The 24341-nt window shown below is 49.4% G+C and overlaps 1 protein-coding gene across 1 annotated transcript; it reads left to right on the forward strand.

Annotated features, from left to right (window-relative positions):
• Window positions 1-18015: 18015 nt before the first annotated feature.
• LOC125552279 (IRK-interacting protein) lies at window positions 18016-19933 on the forward strand. The gene is made up of 2 exons (XM_048715778.1): window positions 18016-18483; window positions 18575-19933. The coding sequence occupies exons 1-2, from the start codon at window positions 18439-18441 to the stop codon at window positions 19841-19843; spliced, it is 1314 nt and encodes a 437-aa protein (XP_048571735.1). The 5' UTR covers window positions 18016-18438; the 3' UTR covers window positions 19844-19933.
• The last annotated feature ends 4408 nt before the right edge of the window (window positions 19934-24341 follow it).

A 24341-nucleotide genomic window follows, 5' to 3' on the forward strand; every position in this document is an offset into this window, starting at 1 on the left:
TTACTTGGTGGAAGATCATATGTTCAGATCCATTATGCATATTAATACCCCTTTGATTATGAACATGAATATGCTTTGTGAGTAGTTACGTTTGTTCCTGAGGACATGGGAGAAGTCTTGCTATAAGTAGTCATGTGAATTTGGTATACGTTCGATATTCTGATGAGATGTATGTTGTCATCCCTCTAGTGGTGTCATGTGAACGTCGACTACATGACACTTCACCATTGTTTGGGCCTAGAGGGAGGCATTGGGAAGTAATAAGTAGATTATGGGTTGCTAGAGTGACAGAAGCTTAAACCCTAGTTTATGAGTTGCTTCGTAAGGGGCTGATTTGGATCCATATGTTTCATGCTATGGTTAGGTTTACCTTAATACTTCTATTGTAGTTGCGGATGCTTGCAATGGGGGTTAATCATAAGTGGGATGCTTGTCCAAGTAAGGACAGTACCCAAGCACCGGTCCACCCACATATCAAATTATCAAAGTACCGAACACAAATCATACGAACATGATGAAAACTAGCTTGGCGATAATTCCCATGTGTCCTCGGGAGCGCTTTCCTTCATATAAGAGTTTGTCCAGACTTGTCCTTTGCTACAAAAAGGATTGGGCCACCTTGATGCACCTTATTTACTTTTATTACTTGCTACTCGTTACAAATTACCTTATCACAAAACTATTTGTTACCGATAATTTCAGTGCTTGCAGAGAATACCTTGCTGAAAACTGCTTATCATTTCCTTCTGCTCCTCGTTGGGTTCGACACTCTTACTTATCGAAAAGGCTACGATAGATCCCCTACGCTTGTGGGTCATCAGTTGGGGACACAAGAGATTTCTTGTATTTGGTTGCAGGGTTGTTTGAGAGAGACCATCTTCATCCTACACCTCCCATGGATTGATAAACCTTAGGTCATCCACTTGAGGGAAAATTGCTACTGTCTACAAGAATAAAGTTGCGTAGTAGACATCAGTGGGCATAAGCCAGGCGCGCCCAGGTGGGTTGTGCCCACCTCGGGTACCTTCCGGACTCAGTTTTTCTTCCGTTTGCTTGTTTCCCAAGATAAAAATCTTTATATACCCCCGAACCTATTGACCACCGTATCACGGAGAAATCTTCTTTCTTTTCTCGCTGTTTTCAGTCAGATCTGCTAAGCCAGGCATCATGTCTTCTCCCTCCTCCAACAACATAGAAGAGGATGCTTGGTTGATGAAGATCGAGATGAAGAAAGAGGGGCCCGAGGAACCTCTCGAAGGTGCCAAGAGCAAGGAGGCCATTGCAGACCAAGCGTCGGTAGTCGAGCCAACCCTGCCGACCGAGGAGGAAGAAGAAGATATCCTTAAGCCTTACTATGCTCATCTTACCCCCACTGAGATTGAAGCCTTCTGGATAATTGAAACGGTTCATGTGCAAAATAAATATCTCACCCATGAAAATATTTTGTTGCAAGAGCACATCATCACCCTCCGGAGCGTCATCCGTATATTGGAGAATCTCTTGATCATGAAGGACAAGCTCGCTACCACTCCATCACCACCACCTCCTTTTTCATCACCAAAAGAAAATTGAGTATCGGGTATGGGCACTCCCCTTGGCTTGTGCCAAGCTTGGGGGAGGTTCCCCGGTATCGTATCACCTCCACTACCTTTTGCCTTTACTTATCTTAGTTTGATCCATGCATAGTTATCTTTTGCTTTAGATGAATAAAAGTTTAGTTCGATCCTTTCTTTTTAAGAGTTTGCTTAGTGATCTATCTTTGTAATCGTGTGCGAGATATATAATAAAGTTTAGTTTGAGTTTTGCTTTCTTTATCTTCTTCTTCTAATAAAAAGAAAGGAAATAAATGAAAAAGATCATATATTAATCTTATGGTAAGTAATGACATCACATAAAGAAAAGTATAAGTCAAAAAATTTATTGGAGATTGACAAACATAGCATTGGTCAATGATGCAATTCATGAAAGAATTAATAAGGGAAGAGAAGATTCACATGCAAATACACTATCTTGGAAATGTTTTGTGACTCTGAGCCCCCATAAAAACATTATATGCCAAAATTGTTGACGTTGGACAAGGAAGACAACGTAATGATTTATGTTTGTTCATATTTAAATAGAAGTTATATTTTCATAGATCCTTTAACATGTGGTGCTTTCCCCCCATCTTTGCTAGCCAAATATTCCGCACCGAGTAGAGATACTACTTGTGCATCCAAAAACCCATAAACCCAAATCTTATTTTCAAGAGTCCACCATACCTACCTAAGGATTGAGTAAGATCCTTCAAGTAAGTTGTCATCGGTGCAATAAGGCAATAAAAATTTCTTCTGAAAGTGTTAGATCATGTAGTGTAAGAGAAAATTGAGCGTTGTACGAACTTGTGATGGCAAAGAATAAAAGTGACAGACTACATAATAAAGGTTGCCATCATAAGGGGCAATATAACGTGACGTTATCTTGTAGTAAGGGATTGAGTATACAAATAAAAAGCGCATGGCAACCTCTGCTTCCCTCTGTGAAGGGACTATATTTTACTTTTTATGTAATTACTTTCATGCAAGAGTCAAAGTTTTTCTCTCTATTCCTTTTTATTTTTTCTCTTTTGGCAAGCATCATGTGGTGAGGAAAGATCTAGGCACATATATCCAGTTGGATGTGGGTAGCATGAGTTATTATTGTTGACATCACCCTTGAGGTGAATGCGTTGGGAGGCGAAACTATAAGCCCCTATATCTTTCTATGTGTCCGGTTGAAACGTTTTGCTCATGTGTATGCGGTGAGTGTTAGCAATCATGTAAGACTAATGAGTATGTGGGCTTTTCTAAAGGCTCAGATACGTGACCCTTCTTGAAAATATGATGAATTGTAGTTGCAAAGTTGACTGAGAACATAGTTTGTTGGTTTCCAATAGAGTTTATGCTTTATACTTCATTGTTGTGATGAATTGTTACTTATTCATGAGAAGTCTATGATAAATTTTTTATGTTTAAGTTTGTTGCTGTTACAATAATTTACATGATGTTTCTATGTCCGTATTTTGCTTTTATCGACACCCCTCTCTCTCTCTAAGCATGTGGACATGTTTTTCGATTTCGGTTTTCGCTTCAGGACAAGCGAGGTCTAAGCTTGGGGGAGTTGATACGTCCATTTTGCATCGTGTTTACCTACTATTATTTATAATGTTTTTATAGATAATAATGCTTTTTGGAGTAATTCTAATGCCTTTTCTCTCATAATATGCAAGGTACACACAAAGAGGGAGAATTCTGGCAGCTGGGGATCTAGACCTAAAAAAGCTACATTAGGCTACCTATTATGCACAACTCCAAATGAGCTGAAACTTCACGGGGAATTTTTATGGAATAAATATGAAATACCGGAGCAAATAACTACCGGAGGGGGGCCACCTGGTGAGCACAAGACACCAGGGCGCGCCTGGCCCCCATGCACGCCCTGGTGGGTTGTGCTTCGCCCAGCCCACCTCTGGTGCCCATCCTCTGGTATATAAGTCAATTTGACCTAGAAAAATAAGGAGAGGACTTTCGGGATGGAACACCGCCGTCTCGAGGCAGAACTTGGGCACGAGCACTTTTGCCCTCCGGCGGAGTGATTCCGCTGAGGGAGCTTCCCTCCCGGAGGGGGAAGTCATCGTCATCATCATCACCAACAACTCTCCCATCTTGGGGAGGGCAATCTCCATCAACATCTTCAACAGCACCATCTCCTCTCAAACCCTAGTTCATCTCTTGTGTTCAATCTTTGTACCGGAACCTCAGATTGGTACTTGTGGGTGACTAGTAGTGTTGATTACATCTTGTAGTTGATTACTATATGCTTTATTTGGTGGAAGATTATATGTTCAGATCCAATATGCTATTTAATACCCTTCTGATCATGAGCATGTTTATCACTTGTGAGTAGTTACTTTTGTTCTTGAGGTCACGGGAGAAATCTTGTTGCAAGTAATCATGTGAACTTGATATGTGTTCGATATTTTGATAGTGTGTATGTTGTGATTCCCTTAGTGTTGTCATGTGAACGTCGACTACATGACACTTCACCATATTTGGGCCTAAGGGAATGCATTGTGAAGTAGTAATTAGATGATGGGTTGTGAGAGTGACAGAAGCTTAAACCCTAGTTTATGTGCTATTCCGTAAGGGGCCGATTGAATCCAAAAGTTCAATGCTATGGTTAGAATTTATTCTTAATATTTTTCTCGTAGTTGTGGATGCTTGCGAGGGGGTTAATCATAAGTAGGAGGTTTGTTCAAGTAAGAACAACACCTAAGCACCGGTCCACCCACATATCAAATTATCAAAGTAGCGAACATGAATCGAACCAACATGATGAAAGTGACTAGATGAAATTCCCGTGTACCCTCAAGAACGCTTTGCTTATTATAAGAGACCGTTTTGGCATGTCCTTTACCTCAAAAGGATTGGGCTACCTTGCTGCACTTTTGTTACTATTATCGTTACTTGCTTATTACAAATTATCTTGCTATCAAACTACTCTGTTACTTATAATTTCAGCGCTTGCAAACATTACCTTGCTGAAAACCACTTGTCATTTCCTTCTGCTACTCGTTGGGTTCGACTCTCTTATCGAAAAGGCTACAATCGATCTCATATACTTGTGGGTCATCAGTGGGCTTCTTAACATGACCCTCATATTGCCCTTGTAAAGCCTTCCAGCGGTTCTTCCATTTCCAATGCATGCAGTCAAGAGATCCAAGCAAATTTGGCCACCCTCTTGCTTCTGAGATTGCCAAGAGCTCTCGGTGTCTACCACAGTTGGTTCTCTCAGGTACCGAGGCCCGAACACCTCGACCACGATCGTTGCAAACTTGTGACCATGGCATCTCCGCATGTGCTCTCAAACATCCGTAGGTACTCGTCCCATGAATTAATGGTTGTGCCATATGCAAGCATTCTTAGTGCGGCCGTGCACTTCTTGTAACCAGAGAAGTCGATCGTTCCCACGGCGTCCTTCTTCAAGACGAACTAGTGATCATAGGATCGTACACCATGGTACAAACGATCGAAGATAGTCTTGCGCATCCGAAAACACCGACGAAAATGGTCAGCAAGAGTGCATCTGGGGCAAAGTAGTCGGCCATCAGTGTCAAATGGCCGCGCGCCATGTTGCTTTTAAGCACTCGATTGACCCTTGATCGAGCCCTTGAAATTGAGAACATGCTCCTCTGCATGCTCTGCATCTTGAATGACCACCTGCATCATCGCCGTCTCATCTGAATACTCCTCCTCGGACGAGCCGTCGGATGACTCAACATAGTGCTCGTATATGTACTCCAAATCAGAATCCATTGCTAGAACGAAGAAGGGAAAATTGTTTTTAGCTCCGGCAATTCATCGAACAGTTTCCGGGTATGGTGAGTATAGCAGTAGCGAATGGTACTTGGCGGGGCGGTTGGAGGACATGGGTTGAATGTCAATGGATAAGAAGTGGGTTGGAGTCGGGCTGGAACGTTGGAGATGATGGAGACGTGGAGTTTCGGCAGGGGTGTGGCGTGGCGGCCAAGGGTGGTGGAGCGGCGGCGAAGGTAAGAGAGAAAGAAGGAAGAGGAGAAAATGGGGAGGATGGAGGCGCGGGGTCTGAAAAGAGTTTTCGGTGGGTCGGGGGTGTCAGAGTCCTACGTGTTTGTTGTTTGGACTCCCGCAATGCTCCCGCGTTTGTCTCCGGTTTGCGAAAAACGTATGCCTAAACCGCATACAGAATTTGTTGGATGGCTTCGATGATCCGAGCAGGCAAATTTTCGTTTTTTGACCCTTTTATGAAACCTATTCGAGATCTGTCACTAGTTTGGAATTTTTTTAGAGATCTGACCCTTTTGCTACCGCCAGGGTCCATGGTGGTAGGGTGTAACAGCCTACCGACAGGGACCTTGGCGGCAGGAAACAACCCTACCGCCAAACAGGCTGGCGATAGCCTGTACAATCCTACCGCCAAGGTGCTTGGCGGTAGGCACGAGCACACACTGTGTTTAATACTCAGGAGGGTTTTGCGGCAGGGCATGCAACCCTACCGCCAACGACCTTGACGGTAGGCTATTATACCCTACCGCCATGGACCCTGGTGGTAGCAAAAAGGTCAGATCTCGAAATATTTTTCAAACTAGGGTCAGATCTCAAATAGTTTTTTTGAGAAAGAGGTTAAAATACAAAAATTAGCAATCCGAGCATAAGAGCATCTCCAGCCGCACCCCCAACGGGCCCCCAGGCGACTTTTTCCGCATCGGCGCCGAAAAAACGCCCCAGTCGCGCCCCCGGGACGCCGAAATCCGCCGGCCCGTTTTTGGGCCCGGCGATCGCAGGCCGAACCCTGGGCACTGGGGGCGCTCGGGGGCTCCGGCGCAAGGGAAAAGCATGCCTGGCCCACACTGTCAGGTGAAAAGTTAAGCCTGTCTTCCAGATTCGCCTCCCACCCCCCGCGTGCTCGGCCGCCAGTCAGCTGATCCCGGCGCCGACCACCGCTAGATAGCCCATTCCTCGCCGGAAAAAGAGCAGAGGTTTCGCCGAGGCAGCCTCTCCAGCACTGGCCGGGCGATTTTCCCGGCGTTCCGGCCGCGGAGGGGCAGTGTAGCGGCGGGTACGCACTCGCAAGGTGTTCGGCGATTTGCCTGCCTCGGCAATGGACTCGGACGACGAGGAGGCGCTCACCGCGCTGCTGGAGAAGGAAGCCAAGGCCGACGTCCAGGAAGAGGAACATCTCATGGTCCTCGCCGCTCTCGTCGGCTGCTGGCGAGCAATCAAAAGCCACGGCGAGGTGGCTCGGTGCCGGGCCGGATGAAAGCGAAGAACCGGCATCGTCTTGAAGGCTACTGCATGCTCTACTCCGACTACTTCGCGGACGCTCCACTACACGGCGACAAAGTATTTCGACGCCGTTATCGGATGAGCCGAAAGCTTTTCCTCAGGATTGTGAATTCCATTTGGGAGTTCGATAGCTACTTTAAGTGCAAGAAGGATTGCACCGGCAAACTTGGATTCACCTCAATCCATAAGTGCACGACAGCGATGAGGATGCTTGCATACGGAGCTTCCGGTGATTCACTCGCCGACTATGGGCGCATGGCCGAGTCCACCACCATTGAGTGTTTCTACAAGTTCTGTTGGGCAGTGGTGGTAGTGTTTGGACCGCAATACTTGCGAACACCCAATGCGGAAGACATTACTTGGATCCTAGCACAGAATGCAGCAAGAGGATTTCCTGGGATGCTTGGAAGCATCGACTACATGCATTGGAAATGGAAGAACTGTCCATTTGCTTGGCAGGGGATGTACAAATGCGTCAAAGGCGGTTGTAGTGTGGTACTTGAGGCTGTGGCCACACAGGACCTCTGGGTTTGGCACTCCTTCGTTGGTATGACAAGAACTCACAATGACATCAACGTGTTGCAGTGCTCCCCTGTCTTTGCCAAGCTTGTTGAAGGTCATTCTCCTCCGGTGAACTTCGAAATCAATGGGCGGCACTACAACAAGAGGTACTACCTAGCTGATGGCATCTATCCGAGATGGTCTACATTTGTGAAGACTATCTCAAATGTTGTGCGAGGAGGCAAGAAGTCCCACTTTGCCAAGGTGCAGGAGGCTTGCAGGAAGGATGTCGAGCGGACATTTGGTGTGCTCTAATCTCGATTTGCTGTTGTCTGGTACCCTGCTCAGACCTGGTCAAAAGATCAAATGGGGGAGATCATGACTTGTTGTGTCATCTTGCACAACATGATCATCGAGAGCGAGCAGGAAGAGCTAGTGTTTGACACTGAACCATATACAAGCAGGGTCCTCTAGCCGAAGTTGATTACCAGCTACCGGCAATCTGGACTGCCTACCTCAGTATGTGTTAGGAGATCCGAGACTCACAGGTGCATCATCAATTGCAGCAGGATCTGATGGAGCACCTATGGAGGATCAAGGGCGACGTTGCCTAGCTCGACGTGTCATGAAATATGAGTTTTTATTTGTTGAACTATATAATTTGTATTGAACTATTTGTTGTTGCACTATTTTTTTGAACTAATTGATTTTTTGTGATGAATTTATGTTGAAAATTCAATGCCGAACCACGTCAAATATGGATCGTTTCTTGTCGATATCGGACTATTTTTCGTCGAAAGTGGACCGAAAAGCGGCCAGAAATAGGCCGTTATTGGCGCCTGGGGACGACAGCTGGATGCCCAACTACCCCCAAAGCTGATTCTACCGTCGGCTCGTCTCCAAACGATGATTTTTATGCCTTCTGAAAGGCCAACGGCTGGAAATGCTCTAACGAGCATATGCCGCCGGTTCTGCGGGTCTAGTTCCTCACGCTCGCACCGAGGACCTGGACGTCAGGCAGTGTCATGTCATTCGCGCACTCACATGACGTGACAAACCGCATGCACGCACGCATGCATGCAATGTGCGGTGCCAGCTTTCCTTCCTTCCAGCTGACTCATGTTTGTTTATTAACCCCTTTCCATCAGCTTGCATTGACCAAATCATTTCCCAAACCCGACCCGTGCAGGGCGGGCCAGGCCGAGGACGTTTTTTCAAAAGCGCGATCCACGCCCGTGTACTTAAAAGACGACGACACTGCAAACCTGGCATGATGTAGATGTGAATCATGTGAACTAGATCAACCTACGTCACCCATGCCCATGCGCGAGGTGAAGGGTGGCCCTCCTTTGCCCAAAGCTTTTGGTTCTGGGCCTCACCGGTGAGTGAGAGTGACCAGCGTGTGGCTAGATGCCTGTCCGGGCAACCCGACGGAGCCCGGGCGAGAGCGCGTCCGGAGCGGACAACCGTGAACAGGTAGCGATCTGCCGATTTGGACCGGCGCGAGCGAGCGATAGGACAGCGCCGGGGGCACGCGCACAGGCGACCAACCACGGGCGCGGACGCACGCAGGCGCTGCATGCACTGCCGAGTCCACCACCTACAGTGTCGCCGCTCCCGGGCCACCGGTCTGCACGAGCTACAGGGTAGGCTGCCGGCTGCGCGTCCGCTTGCATTGCACGGATGCGCCGCGCCCGGCCGTGCGTGCGGATGCTCTGCGTGCCGTTCTCGTAGCCAGACGGCGACGTTCGGCTGGCTTCCCCGGTTGGTAGGCCTACTACCTAGCCGCGTGCAGAGCCCATCCATGCCATTCTACGCAAACACCTTACTTTTTATTGCAAAATTTTGTAGGTAGCTTATCAAGCTGACCGCTTGGTTACGCAAACACCTTTCTAACGGTGCTGCTACCTACTGGTGAGAAATCCATCATATATGTGCATTAAGATTCGTGCAGATTATTTCAGTGAAAGTTGTTATTTGACATTGATGAAGTCGTTTTTTAAAACGAGTGAAATCGGTGTTTTGTAATGAATGGAATAGTTTTTAAAACAAGGACATCATTTTTAATTGAATGTTTCCTTGATATGAGTGAAATCTTAAAATGGTAAAACAACTGAAACATGTGTCGTTTTTTACAAATTGAGTAAAATGATTGAAATTTGTGTTCATTTTTTTCAAAAAAAATACACGCGCCTCCTTTCCCAAAAATGTTTAGGGTTCCTCCGCCTTCCGCCGGCGCCGTCGTCGGTCCACCTCGTCTCCGGTGACCTTAGGGCATGGGGGCGTGGTGTACCCCGGCCCTTGTCGGTAGGAGGGCTTTGTTTTTAGATGTTTTTTCGAGTTTTGTTAGGGGTTGTGTCCTGCTCAGAAAGGCAAGATGGCGGCCGCTCCCTGAAGATGGAATAAAGTTTTCCCCGCTTAGCCCCCCCTCCTCCGGTGGTGCGTGTAGCATCATCGGTGGACGTGTGGATGTGTGTCTCTGGCGGATCTATATTTGGTGGATTTGCTCGGATCTAGTCATCGTTCGTCTACGTTCGTATGTCTTTAGATTGGTTCCTTCCGATCTACGCTACTCTTCATCGGCGGCGGTTGTTGTTCTGGTGCGCTGGTACTATGGGGGCTTAGCACGATGACTTTCCGACTGTCTACTGCAACAAGTTTTGCCCGGCTTCGGCGAGGGAGGGGCAATGACGGTGGCGCGTCGTCCGCTCGCTTCAGTACTGGGAGTTGTTGCTAGGTGGTCTGCAGATCTGGATGTATGTTTTATTATTTTTGGTGTTTGTTGTACTCCATGATTGAGGATGAATAGTTGGAAAGTTTTCACGCAAAAAAAGTGAAACCTATTTTTTTAATATGTAAAACTAATTATGTAAAAAATGTGAAACAATTTTTTTCAACATGTGAAACAAATTCCACTTCAATTCAACTATGTGTGCATCAGCGTGTGAAGATGTGGAACATGACTTGTAATATGTTATTCAAAATTAGTGATTTTTTAATTGAAAGAAGTCGTTGGTTCCAAAAAACTACAATCAGTTTAAAAAAATATTGAATATGGTTTTTTAATGCATAAAATAAGTTTTCTGAATGAGTGAAATTATATTTTTGAATTAAGTGAAATAAGTTTATTGAAATGACGGAAATCTGTTTTTACAAATTAGTGAAATCTATTTTGGTAAAGGACCGTCATATTTGGCACACGTGTGGTGGATAGCAAAACTACCACACCACCCCTACGAGGCTTTCACCGACTTTTTTTCCTGCCGATTTTTATTTTCAAAACGGTTTTTCTCTCTCCCGGTTTTATGCTAGTTAATTTAGGTGGGAAGAAAAAGAAATAATAAAGTGCTTGAAAGAGGACTTGAACCCAGGTCTAATGCGTGCCCACTATGACTAATAACCAGCTCACCCGTCTTAAGTTGTTGTCCATAGTATGCAAACAACGAAATTTGAACCCTTCTTCTTTCTACCCTGTCAACCAAAAGCTTAATTTTAGGCTTGATAACTTTGGCCAAGCAGCATGATAACTATGACATGTGCATGCTGATAATTTCAAACATTAACACCCCTGGTTAAAAAAATGACATGATAAAGTTGGTAACTGTATCATGAGAAGGTCGGTAACTATAGCGTGAAAATCACAGTAACTTTAACATGTGCAACATCGTAATTTTGCACAAAATTTAAAGTGCGCGCCGGAGGCCGGGGGCGGGGGGGGGGTATGTTTGAACAACCCCCTTCCCCTTCGTGAAAGTTACCACGATGTTCTGAGTGTACGTTATGATTTTCAGAGGAAGCCTGATAGCACACAAAAAGAGGACAAAAAAACATGAAGTTTTGACATACTACATCCCATGTTTCAAATTACCGCGATATTTATACAGTTATCAAGTTTCACTTCGTCTATTATCATGCAATTTTCACATTAGTTACTACGGTAAATTTTCCAATAATTTTTTCTAATAGGTCAAAAATTAGCGCGGTGTTTCCCAAAAAAAATTATCACGGTGTTTGTACATAAGTTATCAGTTTTTCGGTTTGTGTATTAACATGTTATTTGCACACAATTTACCAAGGGTATGTTTTTCAACCACCTTTCCCTCCTTTTGGTCAATGTTACCGTGGTGTTTATACCCAAGTTATCAGATCTGCAGTTCGTATATTATCATGGCACTTACACACAAGTTATTGATTGTATGTTTTTCAACAACTTTTGCCCTTCACAAAAAATGTGACCGCGGTGCTTATTCGTATATTACCATGCTATTTTCACATAAGTTACCAAGGGTGTGTTCTTAAACAACTTTTTCCTGTTTGGTCAATGGAACCGCGGTGTTCTGTACATAAATTATCGGGTATGTGACACTTATATACTGTACTGTTTACACACAAATTAGCGAGCATATGTTTTTCAACAAAAAGTTTTCCGAGTCAGAAAGTTATCATCATGTTTTGTATGTAAGTTATCAGTCAAGCGGTGCTTATATTACCACGTTATTTACATAGAGATTACAAGTGGCACATTTGTAATACACCCCTTGGGGTCAAAGTTATTGTGGTGTTTGTATGTATGTTATCAAGTCCGCGGAGCGTAAATTATCATCTTATTTACACATAAGTTAACGTGGTTATGTTTCTCAACCACTTTTTTCCTTGGGTCAAAATTACCATGATGTTTGCGGGTAAAATTATTAGGTCTGCGGGGTATGTTTCTAATAACTTTTTTCCCCTGGTTCAAAATTACCACGGTGTTTTTGTGCAAGTTATCATGTCTACAGTGCGTATTATTACCGTGCTATTTGCATAGAGTTACCGGGGTTTGTTTTCAATAATAATTTTCTATGTCAAATTTATCATGGTGTTTGTATGTAAATTATCAGATCAATTGTATATAAATTATCATGATATTTACATAGAAGTTGCTGAGGGCATATTTCTACATCAATCTTTCTTCGGTAAAAATAGCATGATATTTATACGTAAGTCGTTAGGTCTTAAAATGAAGTACAAATGATGCACCAGTGAAGCTAAAAAACCCACAGAACATGTTTTCTTTAGCCAACATTAAGTTTTTCTAACTAGGCCTCTACCCAGCATTGGGCCTAGCCCAACTCTTTTCTATCTCTGAAGCCCACATAGAATGTTGTCTTCAACCTCCAACCAACTAAACCTGTATGTGAAAACTGAAAACTGAAAACACAAACACAAAGAACTCCCAATTATCCATCATACTTGTGATTTAGTCTACGAATCGCGTGGACTTCAACATGAAATTTGTAGATCTCTTCATTGCGAATCCATTTTAGTTGAGCAAGCAACTTATTGTTCAAAGATGAAGGAGATCGATGCAAGTGTCCTATCTTGGAGTCGGCGCTCGCCGGAGCCTATGGCCGTGGCTAGAAGCTCGGCCAGCAGAACAGCAGGCATCAGAGGCTACTATGGTCGAGACGTGTGGAGGACCTGGTCGTCAATGGGCTGCAGGGGAGGCAGGAATCCCATGGAGATGGTGATGGAGCTCCTGCACCGGCGAGTGTTGGCTGTGGAAGGAGCTGCTCGTCGGAGCAGCAGGCTATGGCGGCGACTTGAGGAGGCGCTGGTGCTCGTGGGGTGCAAGGGAACAGGTGGTCGATCGAAGCTGATGATGGCCGGTCAATGCATGCTCGCGGCGCCATGCCTGGGCGCTCAGGCATAGGAGTCGCGAACGGAGGAGATGCAGATCAAGCGGTTGCCAGATCTAACGGCGCTGGATGCGGTAGATCGTTTTGCAATCTGCCACACGGTTGCCAGATACATATTTCGTTTTGTAAATGCCTGAAATCTGTTATTTGGAATGAGTGAAATCATTTTTTTAATGAGTGGTTTTCTAAAATGAGTGAATCATGTTTTTGAGATGAGTGAAATCCCGTTTTTTGAAATTAGCAAAATTAAAACTAGTTCAAATGTATCCATAATTAATCTTGTTTTCAATATCTTCTCGGTACAGATTCAAAAGTATATCGAAAAAAATAGAAATAGAGTTTCGATTCAAAAGGTGTCTGACATTCAAATTTTTGCAATGAAATTAAATGAAATCTTTTGATGTGGAGAGGGACAATATTTAACATGCATCCAACCATTCTTCTCTCCACACCTTCTCTCTCCCCACAAAAGCTGACAAAAGCATGCAGAGGGAGCACACATATCCCTATGTATTTCATTCATGCTTCTTATACGTGAAACATATACACCAATATCCAAAACCACACCAACCGTGGATGTTTCACCATTAGGTACCCCCACCTCTAGAAATACTACTTTCTATCGCGGTAGGCAATCCTCTGCAAAAGCATATCTCTTCTTCCCCTATCATTTTCTAACCATCCCTTTCGGCCCCGAAGCCGGTCAGATCTTTGGCCCATCTACATTGTGGTCATTACAAGATGACAGCCTATGGTGGTTTTAGACTGATCATTGGATTGAGGGGAGGTCCATCTCGAAGAGCGCTCCTCTGATCTTTGCCCTCTTTCCCAAGTGTTATTATCGGCACTGCACAACCCATTAGGGGCTTCCGAGGTCGTGCTTTGGTTCGAGACATCCAAATCGCACTCGGACCGGCTACCCTGTTGCAGTTCATGGAACTCTTGCGCCTTTTGTGGCACTTCTCCCTCTTTGACAGTCCATGTGAGCTACTCTAGAGGCGGGTGGACTTTGGTCTCTATTCGGCCAAATCATGCTACCTTGCTCTCTTCTACGGCTTGATCCCAGACCCCTTTTGGCGGATCTCCTGGAAGACGTGGGCGCCCTTGCGAGTCAAGGTCTTCACGTGGCTCCCGCTCCAGGATAGATGTTGGATCGCTGATCGTCTAGCCCTGAAGACTCCTACATGAGGAATTATGTTCCTTGTGCGACCAGGTTTTTGAGGTCCCGCAGCACCTCTCGTCGATTGCTCCTTCTCCTGCCAGGTGTGGCACGAGGTGCCCTTCTGGTGTCGTTCCATTTCCACTCTACCATGTTCAATGATGTCCTTTTGCTGACCGGTGGGCCACCTCCAGCTCTCAAGCTCTACTAGTGCATCGACGAGGCCTCTCTTCCTCATCGTGCTCACTGTCTGGTGGCTCTGGAAGCATCACAATGGTGGCATCTTTGATAACCAACGACCGTCAGTCTCGCGCCTGGTGCAGACATCTAAGTGGATGCTTGGCAATGGGCCAACGTTGGCGTCATTGGCCTAGCTACTTTGGCGTCGGAGAGTTAGGCTAGCGTTAGTCTTGTATGAGCACCCCGTGTCTTATGCTCCGGTTATCTTTTTCACACCAATTCATGCATGTGTAGTCCATGTACCCGCACTATGTACTCTGCTAATTCTTCTATCAATAAAATGGCATGCAAGCTCTGCGTATTCACGTTTTTTCTTTCTCCAACAATTAACACCTCCTGTCGCCGTCAAAGTCATTGCCGACAACATTTTCGGCAATGACATCGACTCTAGTAGCCCCGCCGCCCCACGTCCACATACAACCCTAGTTAGCTAGTTTTTCCTCTCACAAGGGACACACGTGACCAGGGACTCCCCGTATGTCTAGCTAGTTGGCTCCCCTCTCCTTTGGGTGCTTCCATTGTCCGTCGTCCTAGCATTGGCTAGGGTTCAATCTATGTGGCTGGCCGACCGTGGTGAGACGATGCTGTCACCGGTGGGTTGAAATAATTTCTCCATGTCATGTCCTCATTTCGGTGATGCTGATTGGTGTTGGTGGAGGGTGTGTGGAATTTTGGTCAGGGCAAGATCTAGGGCCCTGTTTTTGTCTTTGTTCTGTCTAGGTGGTCTTCGACATCGCCATTTGACGGAGTGGACTACAACATTTCATGTCTTGGTCTTATGGTTTCTTCTCCATTCGGCGAAGCATGATTAGGTTCGGCTTCGTCGTGAAGCTAGTGAGGTCAGGCCTCCCCGATTATGTCTGGGCATATCGGGGTCGATTATACGGTCCTCCACGTTGCTTTCTTCTCTGTGACGACAATCGATCTTCAGCTCATTGTCACCGACTTCCTCTGGCTCGTGTCGGTGACTTCTCGGCTGATGCGTCTACAACATTCCCTGGTTCCGAGGATGTTCTGGAGATTCAGAGGTAGCATCGAGCTTTGCTCATGACCACCAGTGAATGCAGGAAGAAGACGACAACGATATACCCATGGACATGTGTGCTACTTTCTTTTGTAAGGATGGTCTTGTGAGGGTTGGACAATCTTACGATATGCATTTGGCCTTCTCATAAAAAAAGAAGTCCAGGAGATGGGCTAGTTGCGAGCCTCCCAAGGTCCAAAATTTATTGAATGACTAGACATGCACAGTTTGTGACTGTATGTTGTTGGTGGTGAATTATACCCGAACATGCTTCCGATTTTAACTATTCTTCCCATGTTCTGTATATGGCGCCCGAGCAATACATCCCACTGTATAGTTTGGAGGAAGTTTGTAGAGGACACTGTATAGACTGTAGTGGGTTTGGAAGGGTTTTTGGGATGATACTACATGTTAGCTGATGACTGTTTATGGTCTCATGTCGTCTTTACGCATGTCATGTCGAGCATGCATGCTTGCCAGTTTTCTAATTCAAATTATTGATTGATCGACCGATCGTGTGGTTCTACATTCCATGCGCCCTGATCGCACAGGTTTTGTGCCGTGCTTGGCTTATACTCCCTCTGTTCCATAATATAAAAACGCTTTTGACAATACGGAGGGAGTAGTAATTATCCAACTCCAGCTAGTTGCATGGTTTGGTTACCCGGCCGGACCCGGCGCCCCGGACTCCGCTACCACCCGTGAGCTGCCGAATTCTCACGCATTCGACTGCTACTGGATCAACGAGCAGTGGTCGATCGACCGGTCGTTCGGTGCCGCTCCAGAGCGACTGCAACCCCGCAAGCATGCTCGTTGTCCGATCGCGCAACTTACATCATTAACTCCGGTGGTTCGGTTGGCGCCTACTACGATCGACCACACCAGACTCTGTGCAGTACGCCGCGCGGCCATGCCGAGGCTGCGTGGCCATGGTACCACGCCTCGCTGTGCAGCCCATGCGCTTGGGGATACGTCGGTTCACCTCACAGTCGCGAGCGGCATGCGCCTTCCACTCTTCCAGTTAAACGGGATGGGCGGCACAGGCACGGCCAACTAATTTCTCTCGGATCTCGTCGCCGCTTTGAATTCCGATCGATCTGCTGGCTTGAATTCGCAGCTGGTCGACCGGGATCGCAATGCGCGCCATGGCGCGCGGTTGTCGGTCGGGGTCGATCGGCGCGTACTGTGGCCCGTAGCTATCTCTGCATAATGTGATGCGACGATTGTGGTTGTGGTTGTGGCCTTGTGGGCATACATGCATAGTGCCAGCAGGCCGGTACTGCCGTGGTATTTGCTGTCCATCCGTGTGCAGCGTTAGCGATCTCCGTCTCGTCTTTGCAGAGGGTCGACGTCCCCATCGCCTTGCCATGCATGTGGAGGGGAGCATTGGTGATGGAGAGGCGAGGTTGATGAGGTTGTTCATCAGCATGCAGTTGAGTTGCGTCCACGGTCCACCACCGCCTTTCCATACCCCGAAGACGGGTCGTGAATCGGCATCCGGAAATCGGCCGTGCGGACGACTCCTGATTCCCGAACCCGCTGTGTTGTCTCGTCTCGTCCAGGGATCATCTCGTGCCGTCATGGACTGTCACTCATGGTGCAGTCAACTTCAAATTTAAGATGAACCCCCTCTGATTCTTGGACCGGGTCAGTGTTGTCTCCTTCAAGGTCACGCCGTCACAGCAAGAACCAGTCCAAACCGAGGTGCCTCACCTGCAAAGTCCACTGCTCGTTTAATTCACGAAAACTACCGCTTCCCCCGTCGCAATCTTCCTCCCACAAATCTAATGGTACTACTGCAAACTACACTCCAGTTATTCGACAAAATCGGTCTAAACTGCTGTGGTGGGCACAGCGGCTCCAGAAGAGTTTTTCGTCACGATAGCAACTTATGAGCAGTGATACTAACGACGGCAGACCTGAAGCCTGAGACGAGCATGCGTTCTTTGACTTTTTAATCTCAGACGGAGCACCTCGCCTGGAGCGCTGGAGGCATTCACGCAAGTCACCGGCAGCTGCAGTGACGCAGCGAGTGACAAGACGCGGGAAAAGGTTGATCGGAGCCTCGTAATATCTCTCTCTAGTACTGTATGTCATCGGACTGGGAGGACGGAATCCACCGCATTCAGTTCCACACACGGGAGACGGGACTCGGGGTCGCGCCACGATCCGCAATTCATTGACGGCATGTTGAAGCGTGCGGGGCGGTCCAGACGGGTCGTGTCGATGTCCAGATTTATGGTGTCCTCCCTCCCCAACCTGCCGTGCCGACCGCTCTTAATGTGCCGCTCCAAAAACTCATGATACGTACGAGCATTTGCGCCCCAGTGATTACGATACGAGTACTCGTATCTTTCTCTTTCTCCTTGCGTTGTACGGTAAGAAAATGTTGTGAGGACGTTTAACCTTGTCTGCTGGCCGGAGGTGAGGACGGACGAGCTAGAGCTAGAGCTCGCGCGGCTGCGGGAGAAGCTGACAGACGTAGCATGGCGACGCAAAACCTTTTACTACTTTTCTGCCTCCAGAACCCAGGGAGCCGAGGGAGGGATGGCTGGCGCGCGTCTCATCACAATGTCACAAATGGAAAATCTGAGCTTCAGAAAGGAAAACAAATGGAGAATCTGAGAGCAGGAGGGGATAAATCGAGAGAGAGGGGGGAGATGGTCCAGACGGAGGCGGGCGGCATTAAACGCACCAACGACCCGAACTGACCGGCATTCATGCCCCGCGTCGTCCTGCCTGCCTGCCTCAGCTCCCCTCCCCGTGAAGTAGACTGCGAAGAAAGACGTCGTCGCACGTACACGTACACGTACAGTACAGACGCAGGCGAGGCAACCAACACCGCACCGCAGCGCGCAGCACTATCGCCCCGCCAGCCGCCCGCACCACCGCGAGGCAAAAGCAGCCACCATCCCTGCGCTAGCGTCCGACCGCCGCAAGTCCCAGCCCAACAAAAGGTCGCTGTTGTTCGTAGACGGAGCTCGATCCGCAGCCATGGTGTCGTCCCCGTCCCCTTCCCCTCCTACCTTCACTTCTGCGGTGAGCTCGCGTTGCTTCTACCTTTTCTCCTTGCGATGTGTGTATGTTGCTTGTGAGCTTGTGAGCTGCAATGCTAAGCTGCAATCGTCAGGTGTCCGAGACCAAGCGGCATGGTGGTGTCCCGACGACGGCCTCGGAGAAGCTGGACCAGAAGTACGCCCACTCCGCGACGCCGCTGCACGGCCACGGCCACGGCGGCGGCGGCGGTGCCAAGAAGACGCCGCGGCGGGGGAGGAGCGAGGGCGGCGCCGCCGACTCGGCCGCGTATGTCGCGGCGGTGTCCTGCTCCGACTGCCGCTTCAAGCAGCGCGCCCTGGCGCCGGCGTCGCCGGGAGCCGTCATCCGCTCGCTGTTCGTGTCCCTCACCCGACGCTCCACTCCGCGCTCCTCGCCGTCTCGCACGTCGGCCTCGGAGGGTGATGGGGGTGAGGGCGAGCAGTGGCGCCTGGCCGCGGCCGACCTCTCGCGGCGGCTCGCCGCGGCCACGCGGACGCGGGACGACGCGGTGGAGGAGACCTCCCGGCTGAAGCAGTCCCTCGCGGAGCTGGAGCTCAAGCTGGCGCGCCTCGAGGCCCGCGTGCTCCCCACGCCGGCCGCCGCCGTCTTCCCCGTCGAGTCCTTCCTCCGCGCCGTCTCCACGGCGCGCGCCACCGTGCGGAACCTCACGCGCGCGCTCTCCACGCACCTGCGCAGCCCCGCGAGCCCCGGCCCCAACCTCGAGAGCTTCCTCAACCGCGCCTTCCACGCGGACTTCGAGCTGGACACCGAGGGCGACGTCCACACGGCGGACCCGGCGGGCCGGTGCGAGGCCAACCTCGCGGCGTACCACGCCGTGGCGGCGCTGACCTGGGAGGAGGTGCTCGTCCACGGGACGAAGCACTACAGCGACGGGCTGAGCCGGTTCTGCGACGCCAAGATGAGCGAGGTGGTGTCCTCCCTCGGGTGGGCGCGCGCGCGGCCCTGGCCGGAGCCGCTGCTGCAGGCCTTCTTCCTGGCGGCCAAGGGCGTGTGGGGGGTGCGCCTGCTGGCGCGGTCCGTGCACCCGCCGCTGCCCGTCGTGCGCGTGGACCGCGGCGCGCGCTTCGACTCGCGGTTCATGGAGGACGCCGCGGCCTCGCGCGCCGGGCGGCTGGAGCCGGCCAGCGTGAAGATGATGGTGGCGCCGGGGTTCCACGTGTACGTCGCCGGCGCCGGCGTGGTCAAGTGCAAGGTCGTGTGCTTCTACAACAACGGCCGCGCCGGCGGCCACATGGGTGGCGGGAGCAGCGGCAACGGCGGCGAGGGGTTGGGCGGTAGCTGTAGCGATATGAATGGTGGTGGTACGGATGCGGTGAAGAGCTGTCAGAGTAGCAGAGTATAGTCAAAAAAAGACACGAGGATGGTTATTTGTGTGGTAAAAACAGGACTTGCATTCAATTGATGTGTGAATATGGGGTGTTAATTCCGCTCTCGAACAGCATTTCTGCGCTCAGCGTGAAGTGAAGTGATCATCTTTGGTTGCGGCACACTTCACCGTCATGGCGGCACGGCAGCTGCGCATGCCCGAGACAAATTCGGAAAATTGGTGATTGGACCTTCCAACGATCTTGACAGGCCATGCGGGTGCTCCTTTCAGCGGAAACGATGCCATGTCACCGGATCCTCGGAGGTGAGGCCAACTCCAATACAAGGACGCATCGTCCGTTTGGATCCGCGCAAACAAAATACACGGGCCAACGTCAACACAAACGGACGGATGTTCGTACTCATTTTTCAACATAAATTGGTTGAGTTTGCGTCTGCGCAGACACCTTCGCCTTGCAAGAGTAATGCCAGAGATACATATATTTACATAGGATTTACAAGGAGATGAATTTTGATTGGAAATTAAGAAGGAGATATATTTACATAAGACACCCCTGAGTTTCTGGGTGGACCCTTTCTCCCTCTTAATCTCCAATCAAAACTCATCTGTTTGTAAATTATATGTAAATCTACGTATCTCTAGCATTACTCTTCCCTTGTCCTTCCTTGGTCCGCCTATCTATGGCACAACAACGTCATTCCCTCCACTCTCTACCAAAACACCCTCGGCCTCACGCCATGGCCGACGCGCCCAATCCCGCAACTGCTCCCTTCCGGCCCCGTCGTGTCTGCCCATGTCGTGGGCCCGAAGAAGCCAAAGGTGAGCACCCCGGAGGATACGGTCGTCCAGACGGCGAAGAGGGTTGGCCGGAGGAGGAAGGACAAGGTGGAAAAAGAAGCCGCCGCCACAGATGCTCAAGCCCCACCACTGCGGAGAGCGAGGCCCTCGTCACCAAGGCCGTGTAGTAGGCCATCCTCTTGCTGGGGTACCGCGAGCCGTCCCTTCTCGCCGCCGCCGCTATGGCGGCCAACACGAGATCGGCGGCGACCTGCCCGCCCCGGATTCTGAGGTCGCCGCATGTGTCCATAACGCCGATGACATATGGGTTCCTCCCAAACATGACTCGGCCGCATCCCGCTTCTCCACGTCGTCACGGGACGGCTCGCCGAAAATTGGTGACTACGTGTTGGTCGTCCCCGTGGTGCCCCCTATTGATCTCAACGCCATACTTGTCACCAGCGAGTCCGCCAGAATGCAAAGGAAGCACCTGGGGTGGTTTCCCCGACAAATTTACCCGATGCCCGCAACTTGTTGACGAAACGCCCACCCCGGCGTCGGCCAATCTGAGGTGCTACGAGGAAGTCTTGGAGGAGATGATCAATGAGGTTGGTCAAGGTTATAACGACGACGAGACTAAAGATGCCGCCGACAAAGATCACGACCAAGGTACCCAAGGCCAAGACAATCACGAGCAATACAATGATGGCCAAGACACCGATGGCGAAGATGGTGGACATCGACGGAGAGCCATTTGTCGGTGTCAAAACCGGCGGATCTCGGGTAGGGGGTCCCGAACTGTGCGTCTAAGACGGATGGTAACAGGAGGCGGGGAACACAATGTTTACCCAGGTTCAGGCCCTCTCGATGGAGGTAATACCCTACTTCCTGCTTGATTGATCTTGATGATATGAGTATTACAAGAGTTGATCTACCACGAGATCGTAGAGGCTAAACCCTAGAAGCTAGCATATGATTATGATTGTTGTCGTCCTACGGACTAAACCCTCCGGTTTATATAGACACCAGAGGGGGCTAGGGTTACACAGAGTCGGTTACAAGGGAGGAGATCTACATATCCGAATTGCCAAGTTTGCCTTCCACGCAAAGGAGAGTCCCACCCGAACACGGGACGAAGTCTTCAATCTTGTATCTTCATAGTCCAACAGTCCAGCCAAAGGATATAGTTCGGATGTCCGGGGACCCCCTAATCCAGGACTCCCTCAGTAGCCCCTGAACCAGGCTTCAATGACGATGAGTCCGGCGCGCAGATTGTCTTCGTCATTGCAAGGCGGGTTCTTCTTCAAATTCCCAATACCTGTCGAGTAGTGTTCGGCTTCCCATGAATGTTGCACTCCTTGGCTTCTGCGCCTAATAATGGCTATCCTCCACGTGTTGAGTGAATGCGAGAAGTCAGGGCATTTTTACACTTGCCACCCTAACCATGTGAGTAAATCGTCTATTTAAAGAGACGGGGATCCTCAGATCCAGATCACACCATCCTCCCACAGCGGGTATCCATCGGAGCGCGCCAGGAAAAGTCCATCCCATCATGGTCGGCCATCGTAGCTCCTCCTCTCGATCCCGTAGCCCTAAGCCAAGCCATTGGAAGAAGTGTTCCGTCCCCCACAGCCAATTAGTAGAGTTACGGACCCAGGGGTTTCTCCCTCTAGCGTATATGGTCCCTGTTCGAGCCGGACTAGCCACTTACAACGACGGGGAGCAAGCGGAGAGCTTTCCCAACCCATCCATGGGGAAGCGGGTATGCCTTGTCCCTTACTTATTAAGGGGGCTTGGATTTCCAATCCATCCGTTCCTCCGCGGGCTCCTGGAGTTCTACGGCCTCCAGCTGCATAACTTTACTCCCGCCTCCATATTACACATCGCTGGCTACGTCGCCCTTTCCGAGCTGTTTTTGGGCTGCGAAGCTCATTTCGAGCTATGGAAGAGGCTATTCTGCCTCGTACCCCGTACACAGGAGGGGTCAATATATCAAGTGGGCGGAGCCGAGATATGGCGCATCGCCGGGACCGGATACCTCTCCGGTACTCCAAAGAAGACATCCGAAGACTGGCCTTCGGAGTGGTTTTATATGGAGGACGTCCCCCTTCCGGACCCTATTCGGATGGGCCTTCTTGAGTTCAATAACGCCCCTTTGAAGAAACGCCGCAGCTGGCGCCCTCGGAGCCCCCAGGAGGAAGATAACAGAGAGGTCCTTTACCTGATGGGCCGGATTAAAACGCTGGCCAAATCAGGATTGACAATAATTAAGGTTATGTCAATATGTATAATGCGGGGGGGGGGGGGTGCAGCCACCTCAATATCGGGGACAACCCATGTGGCACTTTAATGGAGAAGACGATGCCACCCGCTGCGGTCGTAAGGGACCGGACTCCATCGCTGCTCTAGCGAAAATACTGTCCGATTTATATAAAGGAGAGGAAGAGGAGTTCATCCGCATTAAGCCACGGGATGGATTCTCCATGTACAACCCCCCAAATTGGGTGAGCTGCTACTTTCTACTCCAGACCTTCCCGCATTATTCGTCATAAGTATTTACCTTGCTATTTCATAGCAGGAACTGCGAAAAGCTGTGAGGGAGGTCCACAGCCCGTCTCCACAACCAGAGGACCCTGACCGGGGCCTCGATCCCGGACTCGAAGAAGATCTGGACACATTTGTGGAGCTCATCGACAGGATGTTCTATCAGTTAAGCTGCAACGGTGCCTTGGTGGCCATCATAGCCGATTATCCTGGACTGCTCCCAGCATCGCATGTAAGTAAAGCCGGAGTCCCAACTTTCGAGAAGGATCCCTTTTTTCGCACTTCACCTACCGCACACATATGGTGTCTTACAGGGAAGGCCCTCGGGACGCCATGCCGAACCCGCAGTGACTCACCAACAAGGGGCACCGAAACCGGGTAGGCTTAAAAGGAAGGCGGTCAGGACTGAGACGCCGTCATAGAGGTATGAAAAGGAACCCCGCTCCGTGGTTGTCGTCTTTTAAAATATAATAACGTCCATGATTCCTGGCAGGAAAAATGCTCGCCGGACCATATCCGGAGAGCCTGCTGGCCAAGCCTCCACCAGCCGGGTTCCAGAGTCGGACTTAGAGGCAGACGCTAACGTGGGGCCAACACCGGATGTTCCTCCTACAGAGGATGCGGATAGGCTGTCCGCTATGAATTACGAAGTGGAGAGTGCCATGAATCACAAGCGTCGTCGGGCCGTACTCCGCGACGCTTGTTTCTCTCAAGAGGTGTTCGATGCCTTCAACTCAGGAGACGCGTACATCCGAGCTGCTCAAAATGGTCTTGCCCGAGCCACGGACCAGTATGTAAAGGATATACGGGTAAGAAGATCTAATGATTATGTATATGAGTAGCCCCTGAGACTTGAAACAGTTGGCACAACTGATTTAAGGATCATTGTTTGCGTAGGTTCTTACGGAGAAGAATACCCAGTTGTCTCAAGAGCTGGAGGAGTGCAAAGCCTAGCTACGGGCCGCAGTTGCCGCAATGAAGGAGTTCGAGAAGGCCCCATCTGGTAACACTTGTTTCTATCTAAAAGAATGACATGTACCAGTTAGTATTCGGCATGCATGCAAATCTAACAATAGATTCTGCAGATGATCCCGGAGTGAATCCGGAGGTCGTGCGAGGGTATGAGAAACATGCTCAACGACAGCTAAAGGCTGGCGAGCGCGTGCTTACGCAGGTTAGGTGGGAGAAAAAC

Source organism: Triticum urartu, chromosome 4 (genome assembly GCF_003073215.2).
Source record: "Triticum urartu cultivar G1812 chromosome 4, Tu2.1, whole genome shotgun sequence".
NCBI lineage: Eukaryota > Viridiplantae > Streptophyta > Magnoliopsida > Poales > Poaceae > Triticum > Triticum urartu.

Coding starts and splice junctions, on each gene's coding strand:
- LOC125552279 (XM_048715778.1), top strand. CDS start 18,439: ATGGTGTCGTCCCCGTCCCCTTCCCCTCCTACCTTCACTTCTGCG. Junction 18,484..18,574: donor CTCCTACCTTCACTTCTGCG/GTGAGCTCGCGT, acceptor TGCAATCGTCAG/GTGTCCGAGACCAAGCGGCA.